We start from the raw sequence: 25,812 nt of genomic DNA on the forward strand, positions 1-25,812 counted from the left end.
GATCAAAAAGTTGTCATATTCCTTAGAATAAAGGAAAAGTAAACAAGTCATTGTCATATCTTAAAGAACTAATTTATTATGCCCACTCACATAGAACTCCTCATTTTAAAGACTATAGATTTTATGAATGTTAAGACTGTAATGTATTTTCACCAACTTGGGATACTTACTCATATATATAACTTATGTACATAAGTGATTATATACAAAAAAATTATCTATCCCAAGCCTGATTTAGTTGACTACTTAAAACAACTATTCCTTAAGATTTTTGTATTGGACTGTTCTGATACTTTTTATTTTAAAATGTTATTTCATGTATGTATAATACATGTACAAAGATACATATGTGTTAAATACATAATACATGTAGTATATTTTTGCCTTTATATAATATATATATGTAAGATACATATAATGTATTTCTATTCCTATGCAACTATTTTTTTCCGGTTACTAAGATGAGAAAAACTACTTCTTTTCTACACCAGGAGGGGTTGAAAATAGCCACACTTCTTTCTTGACTGACTAGTCTCAAAGTGAATATAATTTTTTCATGTGTTTTTGCAAATTGAATATGGTGATAAAAATCTTAACAATGGGTAAGCAGTGACGGGAAGTGGTGCAATGAATAGTATTTAACTAGGAACTCCTAAACACGTGAAACATTAAGAATTCAAGTTTCTAATTTCATTGGCCAGAATCTGAATTGATATGATTATATGCTAATTAAACAAATTCTACAGAAGCCCTAAGTCTCTCTGCGAGAGACAGTACATTTAGAGAGCTCACCTTCTGACACAGTGAGCAGGTAGAAGCAGGCACCTTGTGAGCAAGCTGCTTACACGATGCAGAAGACACTCAGAGCCAGGCATAGTCTAACCCAAAGTTGCAAATAAACAGGCCAGAAATGAAGTGTTTAAGATATAGAACCAAATGATAATTAACAAATCTCAGCCTCGGGGGTGGGGAGGTTGCTGTGGAGAGTGCTGCATCAAACAAGGACCCAGGATGCATAAAGAGGACACAGGTCCCTCCCTGCACAGAGGTAGCTGATAGGAAACTGGGTCTCCATGTAGGTCACCTCGTAAGGGAACCAGGGCCTGTCTCCAACATGAACTCTGTTGCCTGCACTTTGATCACTTCCCGCAGGCAGGCGAGGCAACCTTGCCAGGCCAGAGAAGCAGAGGATGCAGACAGTCTCAAGAGACTTGATAGGCTGGGATCAGCAGCTAAAGGAGGAGGGCTCCCCCTTTCTGTGGACTAGGGGAGGGGAGGAGGGAAAGGCAGGGAGGGTGAGACCAGGAGATGAGGGAAAGGACTGCTATTGGAATGTAAGTGAATAAATTAATTTAAAAAGAAAAAAAAATAGCTACAAATAAAAACCTGAGCATCTTCACCTAAAAAGATCAAACTTTCCTATTTCTTATCAAATATCAGAAGACTTAATAGTTGGGCCAGTGGTAACATGTCCCATTCAGATAATATATTCTCTGCTAATTTTTCATAATTCTTATCATTTAATTATTTTGTGTCAGGTAACATCATTCATTATGTTACTCTTTACAATAACACACAGTTTCTGGGGCTTTGCTTTTTATTTTATTTTTTTTAGTTGAATGTCCTACTTTCTATCAAAACCTAATTTGTGATTTTTTATCTAATGCTTTCACCTGAGTACTTTAGATCCACAGCTTTGCCAATCTTTAAATATCTATTTCTTTATGATTTCTACTTTAATGTGACTAGAAAGGTCCAAGACCTGAGAGAAAAAAATCACTATTGTCATTTTCCTAAAACAATAGAATTTCTAACAGTGTTCTGAATATTTATAGTTAGCTGTGTTTCTCCCATAATTCAAGAAGTTTCTTTTTCAGCAGATGGAGATTATTCCCAACATTCACAGGCGGTCACAATGCAAAGAATAGGTGACCAACCCCAACTGGATAAATTTACACTGCCACCCTATACCTAAGGTTCAGGGAACACCATGGAAGAGAGCCAGAGGATGAGGATGCCTTCTGTAAGATAGTGTTTGTAGACATTTCAGTGAAGCTGCACTAATGAAATCTCAATAACACAGTTCCTGAAGTAAGACTTGCACAATGGCAACCAGTTGGCATGCCAATGAAGATGGGCGAATTTCACAAGGTGTCACCTCTGGTTTTGAGAGAGAGAGAGAGAGAGAGAGAGAGAGAGAGAGAGAGAGAGAATGAATGAGCCTCTGGGTAGGTTATCTAATTCCAAACTCTGAGCACATATACATAAGAGCAAAAGTAAATGGAGTCCATGGTTTGCGTGAGGAGTCCATGGTGTGTGTGAATGTGGTAACAATAATTATGGAAGAAAAGGTCATAAGTCTGAGAGGCAGTCAGGCAGGAGACTAGAGGAGTTGGAGAGAAAAGAAGGAGAAGTAGAAATGATGTAAATATAATACTTGTATATGAAATTCTCAGAAAGTTAAACAAAAAGAATAGCAATTTATTCTCAAAGCATAGCATTCAAAATAACTATTCTTATTGACTAATCATAAACTGACTCTAATTTGTCCCGTGGTTCTCTTCTGTTGTTGTTGTTGTTGTTGTTATTGTTACTGTTGCTGTTTTAGCACTGGAGTACTATCATCTGCATTAAGAAACAATTCCTTCGCCCTTATCAACTATAGTAGATTCAGTCAACTTTCATCATGAATACTTTAAATTGGGTTGCCATTAAGAATTCTATGCATAAACCACTATGTAGAAGGCTCCATAAATATTTTCTTCTGTTCATGCTAAGAAAGGCAAGACAAAACATTGCAGCCAAAAAGAACAGGGGTTTTAGCAATAAAAATACTATCATGTGAATGAGAGGTAAAAGTTAGAAAAAGTAGTTTGCTAAGTCACCTATTTTAGCATTAAAAATTGGTCTCATCGCTTAGGAAGCCAGTCCAATTACTGCACTGAGTGGAGGTGAGTCGTGGACAGATGTAAGAGGAAAAGAACGTTATCTATACTTTCATTTTCTGCAAGCAAATTAATAGTAGCTTATCCCAAGCTAAGAAAGGGTAGAGGATGGGGAGATTCGGTGTATAGTTATTGTTATTTCAAGAATTTTGTTAGATATTCCTGCCTAATGCTATCACTCATATAAATATACCGACCTGCAATTCTTGGGAGCATTTGGGACTATAAATAGAGACTTGTGGATAATCAATATGTAAGTTTAAGCCATGGGACAAAAGAAGACTCTTCAAGGTAAGAGCTCCTGGAAGCTATGTAATATTAAAGAAAAATACTAGTATGAATTTCTTGGTATTCCAACATTTAGAATTAATAAAACAGCATAAAATACAAGCAAGGGAGACAAAAAAGGACTAATAGAAAGATTAGAAGAAAAAAAAACCTAAAGGAGAAAATCTTCCAGAGATAAAAGTGAAAGTATTAAAGGAAAAAAACTTGGATAAGCAATGTGTTGAAAGCTGATTTGGGGGGATTCTATGCCAAGTGTAGAATTACACTATACAACATTTGTTAATCACTCTGACAAAAATGACGCTAGCCACTCCAGGGAACTGTAACAAGAGATACATTCAAGAGACCAAACAAAGGCTCTAGATAGAAGCTTGTTTTGTTATCTATAAAGGCCAAAACAGAGTCCAGTTGTCACTAAAAATCGTGTGTGTGTGTGTGTGTGTGTGCATGCGTGTGTGCGTTTCTATCTATCTGCTAATAACAAAATTCTTTTTAGGAAAATCTTACTTTAACCTGAAAGGAATCTCTGAATAAGAGACTTGATCAAGAAATGAAGATTAACAACATAAATTTTGTATTCAGAAGATGTTGGTGCATTTTAATACAAAATATCTCTGATGGGTTTTATCTTTGAATATTTCATTCCCAGCTACTGGAACTTTCGGGGAAGGTCACGGCACCTTCAGTGGAAGGAGTCTTTCTGGAGGAGGTACAACACTGAAGGGCTTGTCTTGAGGCTGTATCGCCTGCCTTACGTCCAGTTCTTCTATGCTTCACGACTACAAAAGCAGTGGGTCTAGTCATAGGGATGCTCCTGTCGCCATGCCTTCCCCCTGTTGTGGACTGTATCTGTGTTGCTTTGATCAGATATTCTGTCACTGTGTATAAAGTAGCTAAGGCAGAGAGGACTTATTACAATGAGCAGTGCTGCTGTGGGCAGCTATGTTTACTCTGAAGTGCTGGGACTTGGAGAGAGATGGCTTTTCAGAGAATAAGCTCCATAAATCTGGCACTCAACATTTGCATGTAATTCATTTAAATTTCATGGAAATTGTCGCACTTCTCTGAAGTCAGGTTTCAGGACAAATAATAGAAATGTATTTACTTAATTATGGCTAAGTATTTTAAAATATGAAGCTTAGGTTCAAGAGCAAACTTTGTGTAGACTCAATGATATTTAAAAAAAATACAAACAAAACAACACCATGTTAAGAACTTTTCCCTGGATCTAAAAGTGCTGAACTTTAAATATTATTGTGAGATATTGTGCTCCTTTGTATCCTTGTTTTTCTTGTCCTCATCGTAAGATAGGTATCAGACACTTAATATTTAATCTCTCCAGAAACCCAGATACACCAGGGTCATCACCTAGGGTCATCACATTTACACTGTGCATGTTATGTACATGTGTGTGGGTCTGAAGTCAAGAAAAAGATCTGAAAATTCTTCTTAAAAGCAATATATTTTAAATGAATGTGTAGGCATCAATCAATGGCAGCAGCATATGGCTACCAATATGACTTAACGGCTTTCCACAAGAGAGTGTTCCCATAATTCTTTGTTGTAACATAAGACTCTAAGAGGTCGACACAATTCTAGGAGTATTTTTTTAAAAGTCCTAACAATCACTGCAATGTAATTTTCCATTCTTTTTTTTTTTTTATTAAAAATAGGTGTGTTGTTGCTTAAGTTAGTTGGTATACCAACTTGTCCACAGTGGAATAAGTAGAAACCATTAACATAGAGGTAGTAAGCAGAAAGCAATATGAATAGATACGGCAGGACAATACTTACGACCAGGCAGAGTTTGTGCAGAAATCCAATCAGAAGCATTGCCGTACCCAGCATTCGTGCTGGCAGCCACTTGGAATCTATACCATCTAAATTTCTTTAATCCATGCACTGTTTCTTCTGTTAGGTTTGCATCATAGAGGTATTGAAATTTTTGATGTTCAATACATCCTTCAGATTCCCACTCTCTGCATTTCCGGGCACGAAGTTGAGTGGTTATCTTGTAGTTTTGGAAGTATCCGAGGATGGTATCAGGTTTTGTCCATGTTAGTGTTGCACTAGTTGACTGGACGTCGGAAAAAGCTATATTTGTGGGAACAGTGGGAACTAGACATTAAAGAGAAAGGTAACAAACATTATAATGCAAGCCGTGGAGATCAGTCACATGATGACATCACTCAGACTGTTATCCTTACAGTGAATGAACAGGATTCCAGGTTGAGTCTTTGGGGTGCCATTATTTCAAAACAGGAAGGGCCAAACTTTTTTTTATTATCTTTCATTTCTAACTTGACTGTACAACCCACTTTGAAGTGGTTTCTAGGAAAGCACTCTGGCTTTGCAGAGCAAAATTTACTGATACAAAGATAGTCATATGCTCACATCATGCTAAGAACTTTCCTAGATACGGCCTCCAAGTTTATTTTTCAGTTCCCAAGAAAGATTATTTACTCACTTACTTAAGTATCTAGAAAGTAACAAGCACAGTCTCTATATTGCAAGTTTTGACCAAAAACTGTTTTAAATAAACAAGCTTACTTAAGGAATTAATGTTATCAATTGAACTCCATTTATATTGTGCATAAGGGCACTTTCTGTAATATCACCCAATACACAGGCATTAATGTACAAGCTACAGTAACAGTACATTGTCACAACCGTGTGCTCTTACTAGGAGCCCTACAGCCCTTTAGTTTGCTAACAGGGAATCATTTATCAGACACTGAGGCCCCTGTTAGGGAACCAGGATACAGTAAAGCTCATGTTTTTAAGGCAATTTATTGGGAAAGTAATAAAAGCATATTATACTTAGATATGTGAAAGAGCAATAGACTAAGTAGTATTGGAACTGTTCTCAACCATGCCTCCTCATGTATATCTGTAATACCCTTGCTAAAATGATATAAAAAGAATGATAACCATTTTTGGAATGGAACTCACTCATTCCTAACTATGTCAAATTAGTAAAATATTTGATGGACATATAAATATCACCTGCTAGAATTGGTAATATTGTGGGTACCAAGAATACACTATACAAAGCAAGACATAGATCTTTGCTCGTTGAAATTTATATTAATTTTAAAAGCTCTTTTTTTCACACAGAAGACCCTGATTTTCTTCCCAGCACCCACAGGGTTGCTTGCCACCTTCCTTGACTCCAGTTCTTGGAGATCTGGCGCCCTCTCCTGGTCTCCACATGCAGTGCACATACATACATGCGCACAAAACACTCATACACATTAAAAAAAACACTTAAAATACCCAGACAGTGTTAATATAGTATATTGGAGGTGACCCCCGATGTAGGAAAAATAGTTGATGGAAGAAAGAAAGAATATGTCATAGATAATGTCGTGCTAACTGAAAGACTAAGTTGTTGATGAAGGGAAAGAAAGGAGTTACATAACTATTACAAAGAATATCCCTAATAGAGGAAATATGATTAAGTCTCTATGATGAAATGATGCTTCATTTTGTTTTGGTTTGGTTTTTTTTTTTAATAACAAGGAGCAAGGAGTGACTAGCAGGAGGGAAAATCTGAGAGTTGCAGGCCAGATGGTATATATTATTGCAGAGTATTGTTATGGCTCTCACGTGAGCAGAGAACTGTCACACTCCAGCACGTTCACATGCCCACTACTGCCTCAGAGTTAAGATAGACTCAAGAGAGAGAAGGTTGGGAAAACTAATGTGTGTGCTTGACAACATGGCAACATCGATGCAAAAGGCCTCAGTGGCCTGGACTTCCATGGTGGCAGAAGGGGAAAGAAACTGTCAGATCCCGAATAAGTCTTGAAGGAGAGATGGCAGAAATAGGTCATGTGTGCCTTGGAAGGTGTAGAAAAGGAGGGAGAAATGAATGCTCCTACATCCTGGAACTGAGCAAATTGAAAGACAAGAGCAAATCAAAAGACAGGAGCCTTGTGGAAGGAGTAAGATTTGAAAGAAACAACAAGATTTTATTTTCACTGTGGTGACTCTCAAACGCCTCCCATATGCTCAACAGGAAATAGAAATGATAGATGGTTATATGTGTCTGGAGTTCTGTGGAATGGGATGTATTCTTCATGTCTTAAGTATTTGAATTACTCATAACATTTGTGCCTCTAAGAGCCAATATTTTTTATTTTGTTCTTAAAGTTTTACTAAATCACTTACAGATAAATTGTTATCTATATATTGGTACTTAACTGTAGATAATAGAGTGTATGCATTATTGGAAAAACATTATTACATTATTTAAAGTTACAAAATCTGCTTCAACTCATTTTAAATACTTATACTTAACACCAAATCTTATTGGATAATGACATTACTTTTAAAATAGTGTATATTCAATAAAATATTTGATATGTTACTCATAACACATTATATTTAATCTTTACAAATTATGAAAAAGCAATCAGAAAATATTCTGGGACAATATAATATGGGGAAAGCCGTTTTAGAGTTGTCTAATTAGTTAACAATTCTATGGCTTATTCAAATCTTTCAGTGACTAATATTAAACTAAGGTCACCTGAACATAGTATATATTTTAAAACCTAAATCAGAGAAGAAAAAACGTCTTGAGGGCTCAGGCGAAATTTTCAGAAAAGAGTCAGCACGTGGGACCAAATCCCTCAGGTGATGATGGAGATCTGGAAATAGGTGATATGAGTTAAGTCAAGTTTGATTTAGTCTTAACAGCAACAAAAAAAGAACTGCATAATAGCTTGGGTACTTTCTGTGACAGATTCACAGATAGCTGGTATTGTGATACAAGGCTACCAGAGTGTCACAGTGAGATGCTCAGAAGGAAATTTTAACAAGTGTAGTCCTGTAATTATTCAAGAGGAAGAGAGAAATTCACTGAATATTTGATTTGTTAAGGAAAGAACTAGATGGCAGCAGCAGGAATGAGCTCTGATTTTTATCTCTGCACTGTTGGTTAAATCCACAAGACAGGGAAATGAATGCTAAAATCATCGGCTTTTGGAATTCAAAGGAAGCTTAAAGATCAACGATATTGGTTAGCTTGTCTCTTCATATATAAAGGTGTCTGCAAGATTGCTTGTACACACCAAATACTGATCCTGGGATAGAAGTGGAATAACACAGCTCCTTTAATGAAGAGTCTAAATCCATATATTTGAAAATAAAAGGACATCCATGGGACCTGACCATGCATTCTTTTAAAGTAGAACAATTTATTTGGCTGCAATAGAAGAGTGAAGAAGAGAATTAAAGTAAGTGATATATTTAACATTAAAACAACACTGAAACAAAGCACCTCTATTCCTTCCTCTAAAGAAAAAGGGTCCTGGTGATAAATCACATGAGTCTTGCATCTGAGAGCAGCCCCTCATCAGGAGACAATCAAAAAACAGGTGATTGAAGACTTTAAGTAAATGAATTCTGCCACAACTATGTGGAACTAGAAAAAGATTCTGAGTTCCATTTTAAAATATAGTTTATTAGCAATTCGAATTTAACTCCAGAAACTGAACAGAGAGTCTGACACAAAATGGGTGGATTTCAAATTCTAGCATTATAAATTAACAATCTACTTTGGTTTAAACTATCATGTTTGTGATGATTTGTTATATAGCAACCCATCGTCATTTTCTTCTATAAATTATCAGTCACTATTTATGAAGCACCTAAACCAAATAGCAGAACAAAGAGAAACTCAAAATCTAAAGCAAGTATTAATTTTATAAATAACCCAGAAAGAACTCTATTAGTGTGTACAGCTTTTATCATCCCAAACTGATATCTATTTTCCTATAAATCTTCCACTTTGCATTGAAAAAATATACTCTAGAGAAATGTAGTTTAGTTTCCTCACAGTTTCACTCTGATATTCTGTATAAAAGATCTAGAAAGCAGACAAGGAAAAGCCCGTGAGGTCTCAGTCTTATAGGAAGATCTGTAATCTACAAGCAACTGAAGCAGGCTGAGTGTACGAGAAATAGTCTTCTCCTCCAGGGAAGGGCACAAGTGGTTATCTAACACCAAATGGTCAGCCCTAAAAGCACACATGTGAGTAACACTCTATAGATTGAGGAAGTTATATTTAGGAACATAGATGTATGTAATTATGCATATATGCATGCGTGTAACAGCAGTCAATGAAAAAAGAGGTCTTGAGTTTGACAAAGAGCAAGGAAGAATATATGAAAGTGTTTGACCTAGGAGAGGGGAATAGGGTAATAGAGGGAGGGAGGGGAGAACAGGAAGATACAAGTGAGGGGATAGCAGTCACGATGTAATCTCAATAAATTATTTAAATAAAAAATAAAATAAGTGAAAGGGTTTTGAGAGAGGAAAAGGGGGTGAGAAGTCCTGGAATTATGTTATAATCTCAAGCTAAAAAAAAAATCTAGAAAATTGCATCTGTGCCCATATCAATAAAATATTAACTAATAATCATAAAATATGGTAAGCTACCATACATATAGAATATCAATGTACATATTGGCTACTGTCTATCATGACCTAAGTTAGTCATTCAATAAATATTCTTCATCACACAATTAAATGAATACAAAGTATACTCTGGGGTTTCATATAGAAGGCTTGAACAGGCTCTGCTTTTGAGAGGTAATCTAGTAAGAGAGCAGACAAAGAGAGGCAGCATGCCAAATGAACACCATCACGTCATAGTCAGACCCTCAGGGGAAGTGGAGCGTGGCCTATGGGAAATTTTGGGTGCACAAGTACAACGATGGGAAGAGAGAAAGTTGGACATAGGAGCAGAATCACATTGGATAAAGCCTTCTAGAATGACTTAAGGTTTTAGTTTTAGCGTAAGGTCAGTAAAGAGGTGAAAGATTTTTATTGTATTTTAATGAAAGTTACAACTGTCCTTTGTCAAATTGATTGTCTGTTTTCCCTGCGAGCCAAGCACTATGGGCCAGACACTTTTCTTAAGTTGACTACCAAGCTCTCCTCCCGTGTTTTCTTTTGTTTGTTTTATGCTTTGGGGTTTGTTTTCGTTTTTGTTTCTGTTTTGTCTTGTTCTGGGTTATTCAAGACAGCCTTTCTCAGTGTGGCACTGTCTGTTCCGGAACTCACTCTTTAGACCAAGCTGGCCTCAAACTCACAGAGATCCACTTTCCTCTGCCTCCCAAATACTAGAATGTACACACACACACACACACACACACACACACACACACACACACAAAGAGAGAGAGAGAGAGAGAGAGAGAGAGAGAGAGAGAGAGAGAGAGAGAGAGAGAGAGGGAGGGAGGGAGCCATATTTTCATCTTTTTCCTGAGGGTGTGGTAAGTCACTGGAGGTGGAGCCAACCAATGGAGCCAAGACCCAGGTAACTCTGACATTCCAGGGCAAGGAACTAAATTCTGCCACAACTGTGTGAACTTGTAAGAGGAATCTGAAGTGCATATGAAAATATACACGAAAGATCATACACTAGCCAATGGACTAGAAAAGGCAAAGAAAGTAGGCTTTTCTCATCAGGATGTTGTCTGTAGCTCTAGGAACAACCTTTTCCTTCAATGTTCAGATAGATATTAGGAAATGAGATTTCAACAACAAAATTAGATGCAGAATAAATATTTCAGTAAAGGGTTGATTCAGATAGTCCAGTATTACTGAGAAGACAATTTCAAATACTTTATTCTGACAAAGAAACAAAGCTCAGATATGAAGTTTTCTCACTATGGGCAGAGGAAACAAGGCCACATGCACCACACTGATCTGTTGTGACCTGTAGGGCAGCCACAGAGATTCAGCGCTGGAGAGCATGGGACCTCAGTGTGTATTTGTGTGACTAAATTATAACTTACTGAAAAGCTCTTTGATTTTGGCGTAGCATCAAACATAGCACACATTTATTCTATTAAATGTATCTAGAAAGAAGAACCAGAAATGACTCCCTAAATATATGCTGTTATGCATAGATAATTTATAATACTGCAACTTCACAAGTACTCATAAGTGACCAGCAGTATCTTCCCTTTTGATGAACTGTGGATGGAACTGGACCATTTCAAGGCAGCCGCACTATTGAGTTACAGATACAGAGGATTACACTCACTTTAGCATGGAGAATCAGATTTCCATTCCTTAAGAATGACTAAAAACCTCAAGCTCTTTCTATCCACAGATGGTACTGATTTGAACACATCATTCCATGTTTCCTGAAGTAATCACACAGCTTGCTTAGATTTTCTAAACATGACTGAACAATGATGAAGCGATGAAAATTAATGGCAAAGGCATTTAGGAAATTACATTTTTATTCATAAATTATTTGTATCAGTGAAAACATGTTCATCACAGTCAAACTGAAAAGTCTGTGTAAATATGTAAAACTTAAAGATTTACATGTCCTACAGCCTTCACAGACTAAATTACAGTATGCTACTGAGAAGATGAAAGTACATATAAAAGTTATTATGTTAATTTATAAGTGCCATATTTTAATATGTTAATATAAGAGAGCCAGCCTCTTATACAGGATGCTGGTAGTAGTTTGGTTGGATTTCTCATGACCGGGTTAAGTACACTACTGTGCAAAATCAGGTTTTAAAATTCTTGATTTGTAACTATGTATTTTTAGATGCATTATGCATCTTCGCACATAGACATTGTCACAGATAGTCTATGCTATCTGATAATTGTTAGTAATTATATTTATTAAAAATAAAAAATCACCACAATTTTCTGTCCCTTAAGAAATTTTTAGTTTCTAAAATTTTCATGTGATCTATTTTAAAATATGAGCTATAGAAATATGAGCACACATAAATGGCAGTTTGCTAAAATAACATATATGGCTTAATATTAATATTAGTAATTTACATATAAAATTTCAGGATACCAAGTATAAATTTTACAGTGACTTGAATTTAATCAATACCATTCATTATACACTCATCTCAAATTTTGTAGGTTCCATGGGTTCTTTTTCATAGCTATAAAAAACAACTTATTTTATAGAAACCACTATAAAGGATCCATGAAAACAAGCAAAGTTCAATAGAGGATATTCTAGAAGCTTGAAAATGGATAACCATATATAAGTAGCAATAAAATGTTTTCCAAGAGCTGGTAATTATTCAATATAGAAGAAAAATAGTTGTCATAAGGTTGTAATAAGAAACTGGAGATCACAAGGTGTGGTCTTATTCTTGACAGGCAGTGAGGTTAGAAGAGGAGTGTTGATTAAAACAGATAACAGATAAAAGTCAATAGAAATTCATTGGTAAAGTGTAAGTTGAAGAAGATGTAGTATATGTAATCTAGTTGGTGTTGATAAAAAGGAATTTTAAAATATGCATTTACTTTTATTTTATGTGCATGCTTTTTCCCTGCATGTATATTTATGTAGCATGTGCATAAAGTACCTATGAAGAAGAGAAGAAGGCATTTAATCTCTTAGAACTAGAGTTGTAAATGGTTGTGCATTCCCATATGGATTCAGGGAACTGAACCTGGGTCCTCTACAAAATTGGCTAGCACTCTTAAGTGCTGAGCCATCTCTTTAGCTCATGAAATATAAATTTAGTATAGTATAAACCAGTTACATATTACTGATGAGAAATTAATACATATCATGATAAAGAATAATTATAAATAACACTAAGGAAATACAGGGTAATGTGATGATGTATTTCATAGAGAGAAAACTGAAACACAGTGAATTAAATGAGCTCAGTATTAGGTTAGTAACAACATGGATATTTCAGAAATAAGGCATGAATGTGACTCTGGTATAAGAATAAATCTTAGAGAAAATAGATGTCATAAATCTTCACAATCATTACGACAAAAATAAGTGAACAAAAATGTAATAATCTCTAGCACTGAAATGTATTATATTTACATATATACATATATCTTCTGCAAAATCATATAAAAAAGTTACTGTTTAATGAACAATGTCATCAACAGCAGCTTTATACAGTAAATAGTATGTTTAATTTTTCCCTTTCTTATAATGTCTCTTAATCAAATTTTGTTTTCACTATTTGTCATAATGTAGTACAAATTTTCTTTACTCTGGTTGTCTGCTTAATTTTGAGATATTGGAGAAATCATAAACAATTACCAAAAATGTGCTACATAAACATTGTCTAGATAACCCTACATAGTGAGAATAAAGACTCATAATAGTGCCAAATCAATTCAATTTCAATAGCTTATTAAAACATTGGGAAAGAGGATTGATGAAGTATCCACAATGGGAAAAGACCAAAAAGTCTGCAGTATCTGTTTTAGTGCATGCACAGATAGATGGAAAACTGGTGGTCCAGGATCCCATGGACTCTGGCTACAATATCTTCAGTCTTTAAGCCAAGTTTTATTGAACATAGGGCTTCATTAAAATATATTAATAAAACTTCAGAGAATAAAGTCAAATTTTGAGAAAATAATGGAATAAAATACCATCTTAAATATTCAGTGTAGATGCAAAATAATATGGTTTGTACTCGTTAGCTTTGACAGCTGTATAACGAGCCATAACATGAAAATATCTATTAAAATGCTAATTTTGATACAAATTATCCTAGCCAGATAATAGTCTTTTAAGGTCACTCCTATAACATCTCATCAAGGTGAGCCATGAACAATGGTGATCAAATTAGAAAGGGATACTGATTTGTAGGCATTTGCATGGTTCAAGGTATGCATGTAAATAAAATATTAGTTTCATGTCCTTTCAGCATAACTAGAGTTTCTTTGGAAGAAAAGTCTTAGGCATGAAAGAGGCCAGGTAAAAGCAATTTGGAAAAGTCTATGTACGTATAAACAATTGAATCATGATAGTGAATGAATGGTCTGTACTTACAGTGTCAGAATAGCAGGTGGTGGAGGCCTGTGTTAAATAGAATTTTTTAAAAATGTCAGAAAGCACTCAGGTTAGCCTATAACATCGGGCCAACATTGATATCTAATAAGTGTTACTTTAACAATTAAGGGATATGTGGAAAATTTAACAAAAGTATAGGTAAATGAACGTATGGCAGTAAAATGTCTGCCCCACTACTAACACTAACAGAATGATGGTTTAAATTTTTTTTCTGCCTTCAAAGGACTCTCTCTCTAGGGAAGAAAATTGATTGAAAGATGTATACACAAAAATTCCCTACTTAGATATAAACTGTAAGAATGTGTTCACATTTTATTTGTTTCCTCCTTCACTTACCAGGAAACTGAGACAGAGGGGAGGACATTCTAGTGGGACTCTAGATGAGAGAATCATGGGAGAATGGCAAAGTAGAAGGATCCAGAGGGTCCTAGAAGCCTACAAGTAGAACATTATGATAGGCAGATTTGGGCTCAGGGGTCCCGCTCAAACTAAGGCACCAGCCAAGGACAATACAGGCCATAAACTTTAAACCCCTACCCAGATCTAGACAATGGACAGAACACTCTCCACAGTAGAGTGGAGAGTGGGATATTACTTTCTCACATACTCTGGTGCCTCACCTTTCACCATGTCCCCTGGAGGGAGAGACCTGGTGGCACTCAGAGGAAGGACAGCAGGTTACCAAGAAGAGACTTGATACCCTATGAGCATATACAGGGGGAGGTAATCCCCCTCAGGAACAGTCATAGGGGAGGGGAATAAGGGGAAAATGGGAGGGAGGGAAGAATGGGAGGATACAAGGGATGGGATAACCATTGAGATGTAACAAGAATAAATTAATAAAGGAGAAAAAAAAGAATGTATTCACACTAAACAGTTAAGGATTTGAAATTTTCAGGCATCCTATAAGATGTAAGGTGGAGAGGGAGAGAGGAAGAAACAATAAATAGACTCTTCAGTTGCTAAAACATTTATAAACAGAATTTATATTACTCTTTTAACATACAAGTGGACTATTAAGATGTAAACACATATTCTATGTACTCCTTGCCTGGGTTCAATGTGATATTCTACACAAAACACTTTGTGTGAACAGAATTATTATTAGGATCATAACATAATGTCAGATACATATATCTGCAAAATAATTTTGAAAAGATTCTCAAACCAATCTGAATATATTCTATCCTTTGCCCTGGGTAACTTTAGCAAACTCTGATCTAATCATGGTTTTATCAAACTTATTCTTCTGCAGATGAGAAGTTTGAGTTATCTCAACTAAGGGGTATGTAGAACTCCTGTAGAGACTTACTATTGTATAAGTCTATTAAATATAATTTAGAACAAGTCTGAGGAGGAGTGGGAGGAAGGACTGAGGGAGGCAGAGGGCTCAAGGGCATCACAAGAAGACCTACAGAGTAAACTAACCTGGGGCCAAGGAGGCTCACAGAGACTGAACCACCAGTCAAAGAGCATTCATGGACTTTGTCTAGACCTCTCTAGACATATGTAGCAGATGTGCAGCTTGGTCAACATGTGGGTCCCCTAACAATGGGAGTAAGGGCTGTCTTGGCCTCTTGCCTATCTTTGGATCCCTTTCCCCTAGCTGGACTGCCTTGTCAGCCCTCAGTGGAAGAGCACTTGGTCCTGCTGTAACTTGAGGAGCCCTTTGGGCGCCTCCTCTTCTCTGAGAAGAAGAGGGGGCATTGAGGTAGGGGCTCATGAGGGTGAGATTTGGAGGAAAGGAGAGATGGGGCGGGGATCAGGTTGTAAAGTGATTAAATAAATGAATGAAAAAAATGTTTTAAAAAATGGAGGAGGCCCCATGAATGTGTAGATCATACTTCCCCCAGAAGCCATAAGGTTATGAAATAAAAATCCTAGTACCAAGTATGCAATGCTTCCCTATGACTTGCAGGTCAGGAAAGCTACCAAGGCTCCTCCATACAATATAGACTATGTCCATTGGTCTTAGTTGTACACATGAACTAGATGTAAAGACCCTCTTCCCTGAAGATACTGCAAGCTTTGGTTGCCAAAGAGAGATGGCATGCTAGAATTGAGCTGGAAGTGGTCTTTCTCCTGGTTAGCCCTGGTATGGCCAAAAGGCTCTTTGAAGACTGACAGAGAAGAGTAATTAATGGCCCTTCCGAGCTGTGGACCTGATGGCCTACTACAAGCATGTTATGACTATGGAGTTACAAAGTGTTTTCTGACTGGCTTCCTAACTATTCCACATAAGGGGAGACATATATACAGGTGATGCTGTAACTCCAGTAAAAAACACCATGGGTGAGGACATCATAGACTATAAGTGGTCATAATTTCTGAAGTTTAGCTAAATGGTTATAGCACAAAAGTGCATTGTAAAATTTTATGTTTATATTCATTGACAAATACTAGTCTGAATCAGAAAAGCTTCACTTTTCTGTGAACACAGAAACTCATGGCTATTAAATAATAAATAAAATAAATAAAAGTTTAGTACTCAGCCCTACACAAGATATTTATGCTACCCTATTTTAGGCTCATGGGACACTGAAGAAGAGAAAACAGAAAAATGGAACAGCCAAAAGCTAGGAAGAAGAGATAAATTATGCTAGCTTCAGGCCATTATGTAGCCATTGTAAATTTGACTTCATAACAGTTGTGGTTGCCTGAACTAGGCCAGAAGACTGATGCTGTTAACAGACATTCATGGGTCAGGGAGGAGCTCAAAGGCCCAGCTTTTCCTTGCTGCACTAGTGACACTGATGGATTCTGTGGAAGGGACAATTGCCTTTAGTTGTATGCCAAACAGGGTGAGCTCACCAGGTCACAATGGATAGTATCCAACCCATGGTCGCTGGACTATCCTAACTGAAAGTATAAGTTCAAATGAAATCATGCTACGTGGGGTAGTAATGATCGTTTGAAGAGCCCCAGATTATGTAACAAACCCCCACAAGGCAGATATGGAAAACGTCCTTTCTAGTTTTGGTCAAGGAAAGCTAGTTAGACACTCCTTGATCTGTATAGACTAATGTCTATGCCCATGGCTGCTTTGCAGTACTTAGAGATAACACTATTTTTTTAAACACATCACACAAGTCTGTGATATGTTATAATTAGAGGAATATATATAAATTATTATTAATAAAAAAATTCTAAGAGTAAAAGTCAGGTTCCATATTTTATCCTCAGCTGGCAACTATAGTATATTAACTCCATTAAATCGATAAAGATGAAAATGAAAGAAACCACAAATAAAGCAGAAAACAGACAAATAAGGAAATATTAATTGAAAATATGATTTTTGAAGCAGACTACTTAAGCTCATAAAATATTAAAATATATGAAGACAAATCAAATACCTAACATCATGAATGAACACAGGGATATCATTTTTTGTGCCAAAAAAATCTCTGAGTAAATTAATATGACCGCTCAGATGAATTGGCTCAATTTCTTGAAAAGATGCCTAAGAAAAACTGATGTGTAAAATGTGAATAATCAAATATATACTTGAAAATTCAAAGTCATGGTGGTCTACCAAGATGGCCCAGTTGAGAAGTGCACTTGTTCTTACTCCAGTTTCAGGGCATTTAACACTTTTCTAGCTTCTGTGACAACAGTTATGTACACATTGTACATATATACATGCAGGCAAGACATGCATTTATATAAAATAAAATAAATAATATTTAAAAGTCAGTTGTGGCATATCTACTATAATTCAAAATCTCAAGGCCGTATGATTTCATGAGCTAATTCTATCAAACGGTATAGATTGAAAAAATGAAACTATTTGTGGAAGCAAGTGAAAACTATTTCTCGACTACTTTTATTAGGATAGTATAAATTACTAAAAAAAAATACTACTTTAAAAGGAAACAACAGTTTATAACCGATCAGACACAGGTCTTCACAACATGTCAGCAAGTTAAGTCTAACCACATCTACTAGGATAATACAGCTGATCAAGTATATCTCTCTACAGAATGCAAATTTCAGTTAACAATCAAAACTAAGTTGTCTAAGTTTTCATAGTAACTGGATGAATATTAAAAATACCCCCATCAATTCAGAAATTCAAATATAAAGTTTAGTACCCATTTAACAATAAATAAGCATGGTTAACTAGAAATAGTATTTCTCAATATGATAAATGCCAAAATACTAAAGGACTAATCATTTCCTATTTGAGGAAAACAAATATGTCATGATTCACCAACTATCCAGTATAATAATACAATAAAAATGCCATAGAATGATGTAAAATTTCAATATATAGCATACAACTTAAAGCAACATACTCCTGATATTGAAATAAACAATGATTTCCAAGGTAAAATGGTAAATGTACTAGTTTAAATATACTATATTCAAATTTCCAATAGCCAAGGGTCATGCCTGAAAACATACCTACAAATAATTTTATACAAACTGAGAAGGTTCTATTTAGGAATGTGTGTGTGTATATATATATATATATATATATATGTGTTTGTGTGTGTGTGTGTATGTATGTATATATATACATATATGCACATAATAACTAATGAAAAAGAATAGAAACCTCCTCAAAAGAAGTAAGGCAGCATTCCATTTACATGTTCCAGTATGCTTGAATTTTTGTTGCTACAGGTTAGTGACCAGTCCTCCAAAGCAGGGTTCTATTTTTTTTTTGCAATGATATGGTAATTATTAATAATTACATAAAATAAAAATGCACCTCTTGCTCCACTTGTCATGAAGTCACTACTTAAGTAACAGATAAATGAATAATTCAGTAAACAATCATATTCCTTTACTTCATTTATTGCTCATCATGCATTCTTTCATCCAGTTCAGACATGGGCAGAGAATTATGTGATCATATGACTTCCTTCTCTCCCAGCACTACATTCATGTGGCATACAGCGTCAACCAGTATGACTGCAAAGCAGGGGGGCGATGATGCTGGCCGTGAGTGACAAGCAGATATAAATAGAGTTTTTGATGCAGTGGAGGACTAAGAAATGGGTACAGTGTGCCTGCACAAGAACTTCAGAAAGTCAATGAGAAGAACTCACGGAGGCAAACTGGTTGGAAGTAAGGACGGTGGTTGTGCTGAAGAAAACATAGGATGGTAACCTATAGGAAGGAGTGCCAACAGAGCCGTGCAGTAAAGGAGACAGTTCAACAAAAGTGCAAAGAGTAAAATGTGGTAAGACAACCCAAACTTTGAAAACAGTGTAAGAGGTGACCAGAACACAGAAAATACCCAATTTCCATGTCTATTAAAAACGAGGTGAAAACTCACCCTTGCTACACTTTTGCAAAGGGATAAAACAGAAACTTGTGCCAGGAATGACAGCCTGTGACTTAATCCCAGCACTGACGAGGCTGAAGCAGGGACAGAGTGGATAGACAACTGACCTGACTACACAGTGAGATTCTGCCTCAAACACAACCGAAGAGCATACATACACAGACTGTGAACTTAATGCTTTAAATTGTACTATGCTAAATGATAACCATTATCTTCAGAAAGACTGCAAATAACTTAATTATATTCTATATATTTATAAGCCGTAGTGGGGTGGTTTGCACAACTGTCCTCCATAGCCTCAAGTGTTGGAACACTTGGTCTCAGATGGTAGTGGTGTTTTGAGAAGCGAAGGAGGTGTCGCCTGGCTGGAAAAGCACGTCACTGGAAGTAGGATTTGAGAGTAAAGCTTTGCTGCACTTCAAGGTCTCTCCGCTTCCTGCTCACATATGAAGGGCTTGCTGCCATGCCTCCCCACAGGACCGACTCTTATCTCTCTAGAACCTTAAGGCCAAATAAACTCTTTCTTCTCTATAAGTTGCCTTGGTCCTGGTGTTTTATCATAGTAACGGAAAAGTATTACAAATACAGACAGGTAAAAGTATTGTAACAAACACATCAAAGATCTAAGGTTAATGACAATTCCCCTCATTTACTGGTAAGATTGCCTTGTTTGAGGCCAGCTGTGTCTTTAATTCTAGCACTATGAAGCAGAAGAAAGTGGATTTCAGTGAGTTTGAGGTGATCTTAGTCTACGTAGTAAGTTCTAAGTCAGCCATAGTTATATAGTATAATATATATATATATATATATATATATATATATATATATATATATATATATATATATATATATAGTCTGGGATATATAGTAAGACCCTGTTGCTGTTGGGGACTTTTTTATAGAAAGACTGTAAGACAGTTGTGATGTCATACTAGCTTATAAGCTCAGACTGCTCATATATGAATGTTCAATAACTACATGAAGGTACAAGAATTTATTCATAGTATTAAGTTCAGAACAACTCAGGCGTTTCCCAAAAGAAAAGAGAAGAAAAAAAAAAAACCTCATAGATAATGAAATGTTGCTATGACAGAAAAGAATTTAGCAATGAAAAAAAAAAAGGTACTGAGACCATAACAATAAGTTTCTAATGTACATTAGAAGAAATAATAAGTGCCCAAAGGAGCATGCACAGCTTAAGAACAGCTGAAATCATTCTGTGAGGACAGGGGCTGTCTTGAGGTATAAACATACAAGAGGAATTCCCATGGAAGAAGGTAGCAGTCTACATGTTGTCTGGAAGTGATGATGTGGGTGAGGAGATGAATCTTTCAAAACTCACCAAACTTTTACAACTAAATTTTAGTGCATTTAACCACATGCAAATTCCCCATAAGTGTGAAGTACTATAAAAACAAAAAGAGCAAAGCTTTCCCATAGAAGTACAGGAAAATACTCTAAATACATTCTAATTTGTGGGTTTTATAGATATCCAAAATGCTAGAGGTTGGTGCCTCTGGATATTTTATAAATATAGAGTTTTAAAGAGAAAAAGAGCATATGAACTTTAAGATGAATATAATAGATCCAGAGCAAAGGGAACTTGAGACCACCCTAAGTACATCAGAGATGCCTTGTGACATAGTTTCTTATACTTAATTTGCAGGCAAAGTACTATTTATTGTCTTACATTAAAAGATAAGATTCTTCCTCAAATTTATATTTTTATAAGCCAAGGAATTTTAGTGTTTAGTACTTAGTCTATTGGATTATAAAAACACAGATTTGAGGAACATTTAGTATTTAGTATTAAAAGAAATTCAATAATCTGTGATTAATAGTATTTGTATGACTTACATGTTCAAATCACTTATATTGGATTTAAATTAAGTCCAAATTAATGTCTCATTTGAAACGAGCTTTTTTTTAATAGGTCATTCATTGAACATTTGAGAATATACCAATTTTAAATGTCATTTGTGTAGTTTATAATCCCATAAAACAACAGATTTATTCCTAAAACTTCAAGTATTATATTTGCTAGAAAAAGCTTTTTACACATACACACAACTTACTTAAAAATGGAAGCAAAAAAGAACAAGAGAAAAAATGAGAAAGGAGGTTGATATGTCAAGCCTGTTATAAACAGTATCAGCTACATAGAGCAAGAGTGGAAAATAAGGTAATAAGATATGCCCTTGTTCCTAAATAAGTCTTTAAAAACCGCCTGAGGAACAGCTGGCTTTAGCTGGTGCTCGGCTGAAGGCAAGAATGGCTGCCCAAGTGCACTTAATGAAAGATATTAGAGTAACAAGGAGGTCAAGGGGAATTATACAGCGTAACCCAAATTTACTTTTTAAAAAATATGTTTAAAAGAACTTTTAAATTTAAAATATGATACCTAAGGCTGTTTCAAAATATCAAATATTACCCCTTTGGAACTGATCCAAGGTAAAAAAAAAATATATATATATATATATATATATATATATATATATATATATGTGGCATAATTCTAGGAACGTTAAAACATTTCCCAGAGTGCTGTAGTGTTTTTATAGATCTCATTGTATCAACATATAGTACTTTTTGTTTTTTAGATCAAGTACAGATTTAAAAACATGAATTGCTTTCCAAAGTTTTCAAACAATATTAGAACAAAATTTTACTTAACCTCATCTGTATAACTATTACTGTAGATTTTTAATGAGAAAATTCTCATGAGGGAACCAAAGTTTTCTATTTTCACCTTGTGAAATAGTGTGGAAAAAGAAAGTCCAATAAATACAGATAGTGTTACGAATTTCCAAGGGAGGGAAAATGATGTGGAAGGAGGGATGTTCTGGACCAGTATTGTCTCAGGTCAAAGTCAGCCACAGAAAGCAAGTGCACAACGCACCTCATTCCTTTTGCTTTGTTCTTCATTCTTGCAAAGCAAATTTGCTAAAGTTATTTTCCAAATCTGCTGAAGGCCAAGCATTGCACCGTTACACATTTTAAAGCAAAATAAAAATATTTACTTTCCTGCTATTTTCTAGGGGCTTATACAGTGTCGTATGCACATCGATTCGTGTCTACAGCAATGGGTATGGAAACAGCACAATTGAGTTTCAAAAGACACACATTAATAGGCTTGTAGGATGGCAGATTTGTTCTTTCCCATTTCTTCCAATGCCTGCAACTACAAACAGTGAGGAAGAACAGAGAGTTGACAGAAGGACACATGGGACATAGAAGAGAAAAGAGGCTGGGGGTGGGTAAAATAAAAGATGAGTGGGTAGGTGGGAGAGTTGGGTGGAGTCTAAAAGACAATTATTAAAATGAAATGCCATAGTGATGTTTAATATCTGATATATTCCTTTAAACCCCCAATAAAAACTTGTTCTGTCAACTTGCATAGTGCTCTTGCCTCTTGTAATCATGGTGTTGAGAGGTGAAGACAGGAGGATGAACACAGTAGACAGCTAACCTAGATTACTGGGGAAGTTCCATGCTGGTGAGTGGCTCTTTCTCATAAAACAAAGTGGATATCACTTGTTGAGTGACTGAGATTGACCTCTTACCCTGACCTGATCATTTACACACATGAATGTGTTTATATACACAGAGCAAGAGAGCGAGAGAACGGGAGAGTAGAGTGGGAGAGTGAGTGAGCAAGAGAGAGGGAGGGAGGGAGGGAAGGAGAGAGAGAGAGAGAGAGAGAGAGAGAGAGAGAGAGAGAGAGAGAGAGAGAGACAGACAGACAGACAGACAGGCAGACAGACAAACAAAGACAAAGACACAGAGACACACACAGAGAGAGAGACAGAGAGAGAGAGAAAGAGAGAGAAAAAGAAGGGAGGGAGGGAAGAAGGGAGGGGAGGAGAAAGAGGAAGAGAGAGGGGAGAGGAGGAGAGGGAGAAACAGAGACACAGAGAGATAACTCTGGAAAGAATGTGTGTCAAGGTCAAACACCAAACAGTAAAAGAATAACTAAATTTGATTTCTTCTTATGACAGGAACAAGAACAGAGTCTGGCATTCACAGCTAGCTGCACACTTGTGAATAATTTTCCATCACAAATTAGAAACTTGCAACACCTACAAAACTGCTTCCACCTGAACAATGACTTCCTAACCGTTACTAGCATTTCATAATCAAGCAATTCATGTGGCTCCTGATAAAAAAATTAAATGCCTAACGAGCATTGTAATCATAAATATAATTATACACTAGACTCAACATCTACTTTAGAGATGAAAAATACTTTTGAAGCAGAAATTAATATTTCATCTGAGTGATTCTTCTTAATTACAAGAAATTTTACATTTGACTGGGAGAAAAACATTCCTACTTTTGCCTGATGAGTGTGTGGAAATAATGGAGGAAAAGCCCCAGTGAAAATAGCTACCAGAATAATGCAAAACATTTCTTCCTTCTACAAACACGTAAGTACCTGAATGCTAAATTTCTTCTGCCAGAATATTTGATTAAACAGGAACAAAAAGGCATGGTCCTTCCAAGTAAAGAACAAAGGGTAGAATTAAGTATATTATTACCTACATTATCTCATTTAAATGAAAAATATGTGCTAATATAGAAATTCTGACTTCAGAAATATAGAGCAAGGTCTCATGGCTTTTCATTATGACACAGGGGTCAAAAGAGCAAACTTTGGCAAATGGGAACACAGGAAACAGATGAAGATGCCAGTGCCCAATTAAATCTTCATTTGCTATCTCTCCATTACACATCTAGGTAGACTTCCAAATCTAAATTAAGACCTATTCAAAAATCTTGAATATATAACTGTGACAAGGAGCTGGACCATGAAGTACAACAGCTGTACTCTAGTGGACACTGAATCATGGCTGTATCTTGCCTCTATTAACTGAATATCTGCTTTGTTCTCTTCACTGGCTTTGTCTCAGGATATAACTTCAAACAAAATAATAACAACAGTCGCTCTATCTAATTTTTGGACATCTGAACTCATTTACTTCAAAAGTACTGTCTTTTTTTATTTACCAGCTCTCTGAGACTCAGCTCCTGCCTGGACTGCTTCTGATTTTTTTTTTAACTTGGTGCTACGATTAAAGACCACTTGCGTAGGTTTGTCGAATGTTTCCTTCTGTCAATACTCTGCTTTCCACTGACTGGGACATTGTCACCTCCTTGTTGCACCTGTGTGAAGCTGTGCATCTGTCCCCAGACATACCTGTATGTATGCTCTAGTCCATTACTTCAACAAATGTATAGTGGTGGGAATGTCTTTGGTTTGCTCGGATCTATAAAGACATCTACGTCACCATCTGAAGCTTTGATGCAACAAGCAAGACTGAGCTATGATAGTTCAGCAGTCTGGAGCTCTAAAGCTTGGGGTGTCGTGGAAAGCTTTATTAAGGAGCCCGTATTTAAGCTGACCTGTACTCATCTGTAGTAGGTGTTTAGCTAATGTTTTCTAAGATTAATAGATGAAGTCTACTGTGCTGAATAAAGTTTGGTTAGATACATTCACTGCCTGGGAAGAAATAGTGAAGATGTCTAAGAAGGTAGAAGTAGAGAAGGGAATTCTAACTGGTGGTAAGTTCTAGGGAAAAGGACGTACGAGAATAGGTGAAGCTCTTGGAATGCTGGGATACCCACACCCATTGTGTGCCTTTCAATATCACCTCTGTGTTTTACATAGCCAAGTCCGTTCTTCATATGACAGACAAAAGCTGGCAAAACATAGGAGGATCTAATCTGTATGCTAGAACCAACTCAACTGAAGCCCCCAAGTGGCGAGGTGAGACTGAAGAGCAGGCTGGATAACTCTGTGTGGTAAGACACATCTGGCTTTCAGCAATCCTCAGTTAACGAAACTACTGTATGTAAATATTTTTTCACCATAGGAAACCTGGTAGAGGTTCAACTCAAGACATCAAAAATGGTGAAGCAGCTGTGACCGGCATGAAAGGTGAGTTAATAGATGAGGCATTTCTATTTCTTTTTTCCAATAGTATTCAGCAGGTAGAAATTTGGGTAAAGAGTAGAATCTTTTCAAAGTCAATGATCTTACTGGGAGAAAGATCACAACACGGTTTGAAACCTTAAAGGCAGGACATGCTGTTGCAGTACGGCCTTTCTAAACTACAAAGGAAAAATACTGAGAGCTTGGAAGGGGCATCGCATTAGAAGGGCAAATTGAAATTGAATTAACGCTGACACCAGAGAGAAGGGAGGGCCTTTCAACATTCTGAGATATGTATACCCAGGGATGCAATTGTGAAGTTGAACTGGGTGATGTGGCATTCACCAGGTGCTAGGGTGATGAGGAAGAGTGTGAAGTGGTTCACGGCTACGATGACAAGCCGTGGTCCTCATTAGGGCCAATATCCAGAGAAATAGTGCTACGAAGGGTGAGTCCAGTTTTTACCTATTCTACCAGCAGGTAGAATGTGGGAGGAGATGGAAAGAAGACGGCT

At 36.3% G+C, this 25,812-nt stretch overlaps 1 protein-coding gene across 2 annotated transcripts in view; it reads right to left on the reverse strand.

Annotated features, from left to right (window-relative positions):
- Positions 1-25,812, reverse strand: part of PTPRQ (protein tyrosine phosphatase receptor type Q) — a 182,502-nt gene that overhangs the window by 79,587 nt on the left and 77,103 nt on the right. For both annotated transcript variants that reach the window (XR_014782000.1, XM_084796167.1), the window contains exon 26: positions 5,028-5,351. Coding sequence is in view for 1 of the 2 variants with exons in the window: in XM_084796167.1 (XP_084652293.1) it covers positions 5,028-5,351 (324 nt within the window). In the remaining variant the exon portion in view is untranslated. The remainder of the gene's footprint in view (positions 1-5,027; positions 5,352-25,812) is intronic.

This window comes from Acomys minous (genome assembly GCF_964271855.1).
Source record: "Acomys minous genome assembly, chromosome: 9".
Lineage (NCBI taxonomy): Eukaryota > Metazoa > Chordata > Mammalia > Rodentia > Muridae > Acomys > Acomys minous.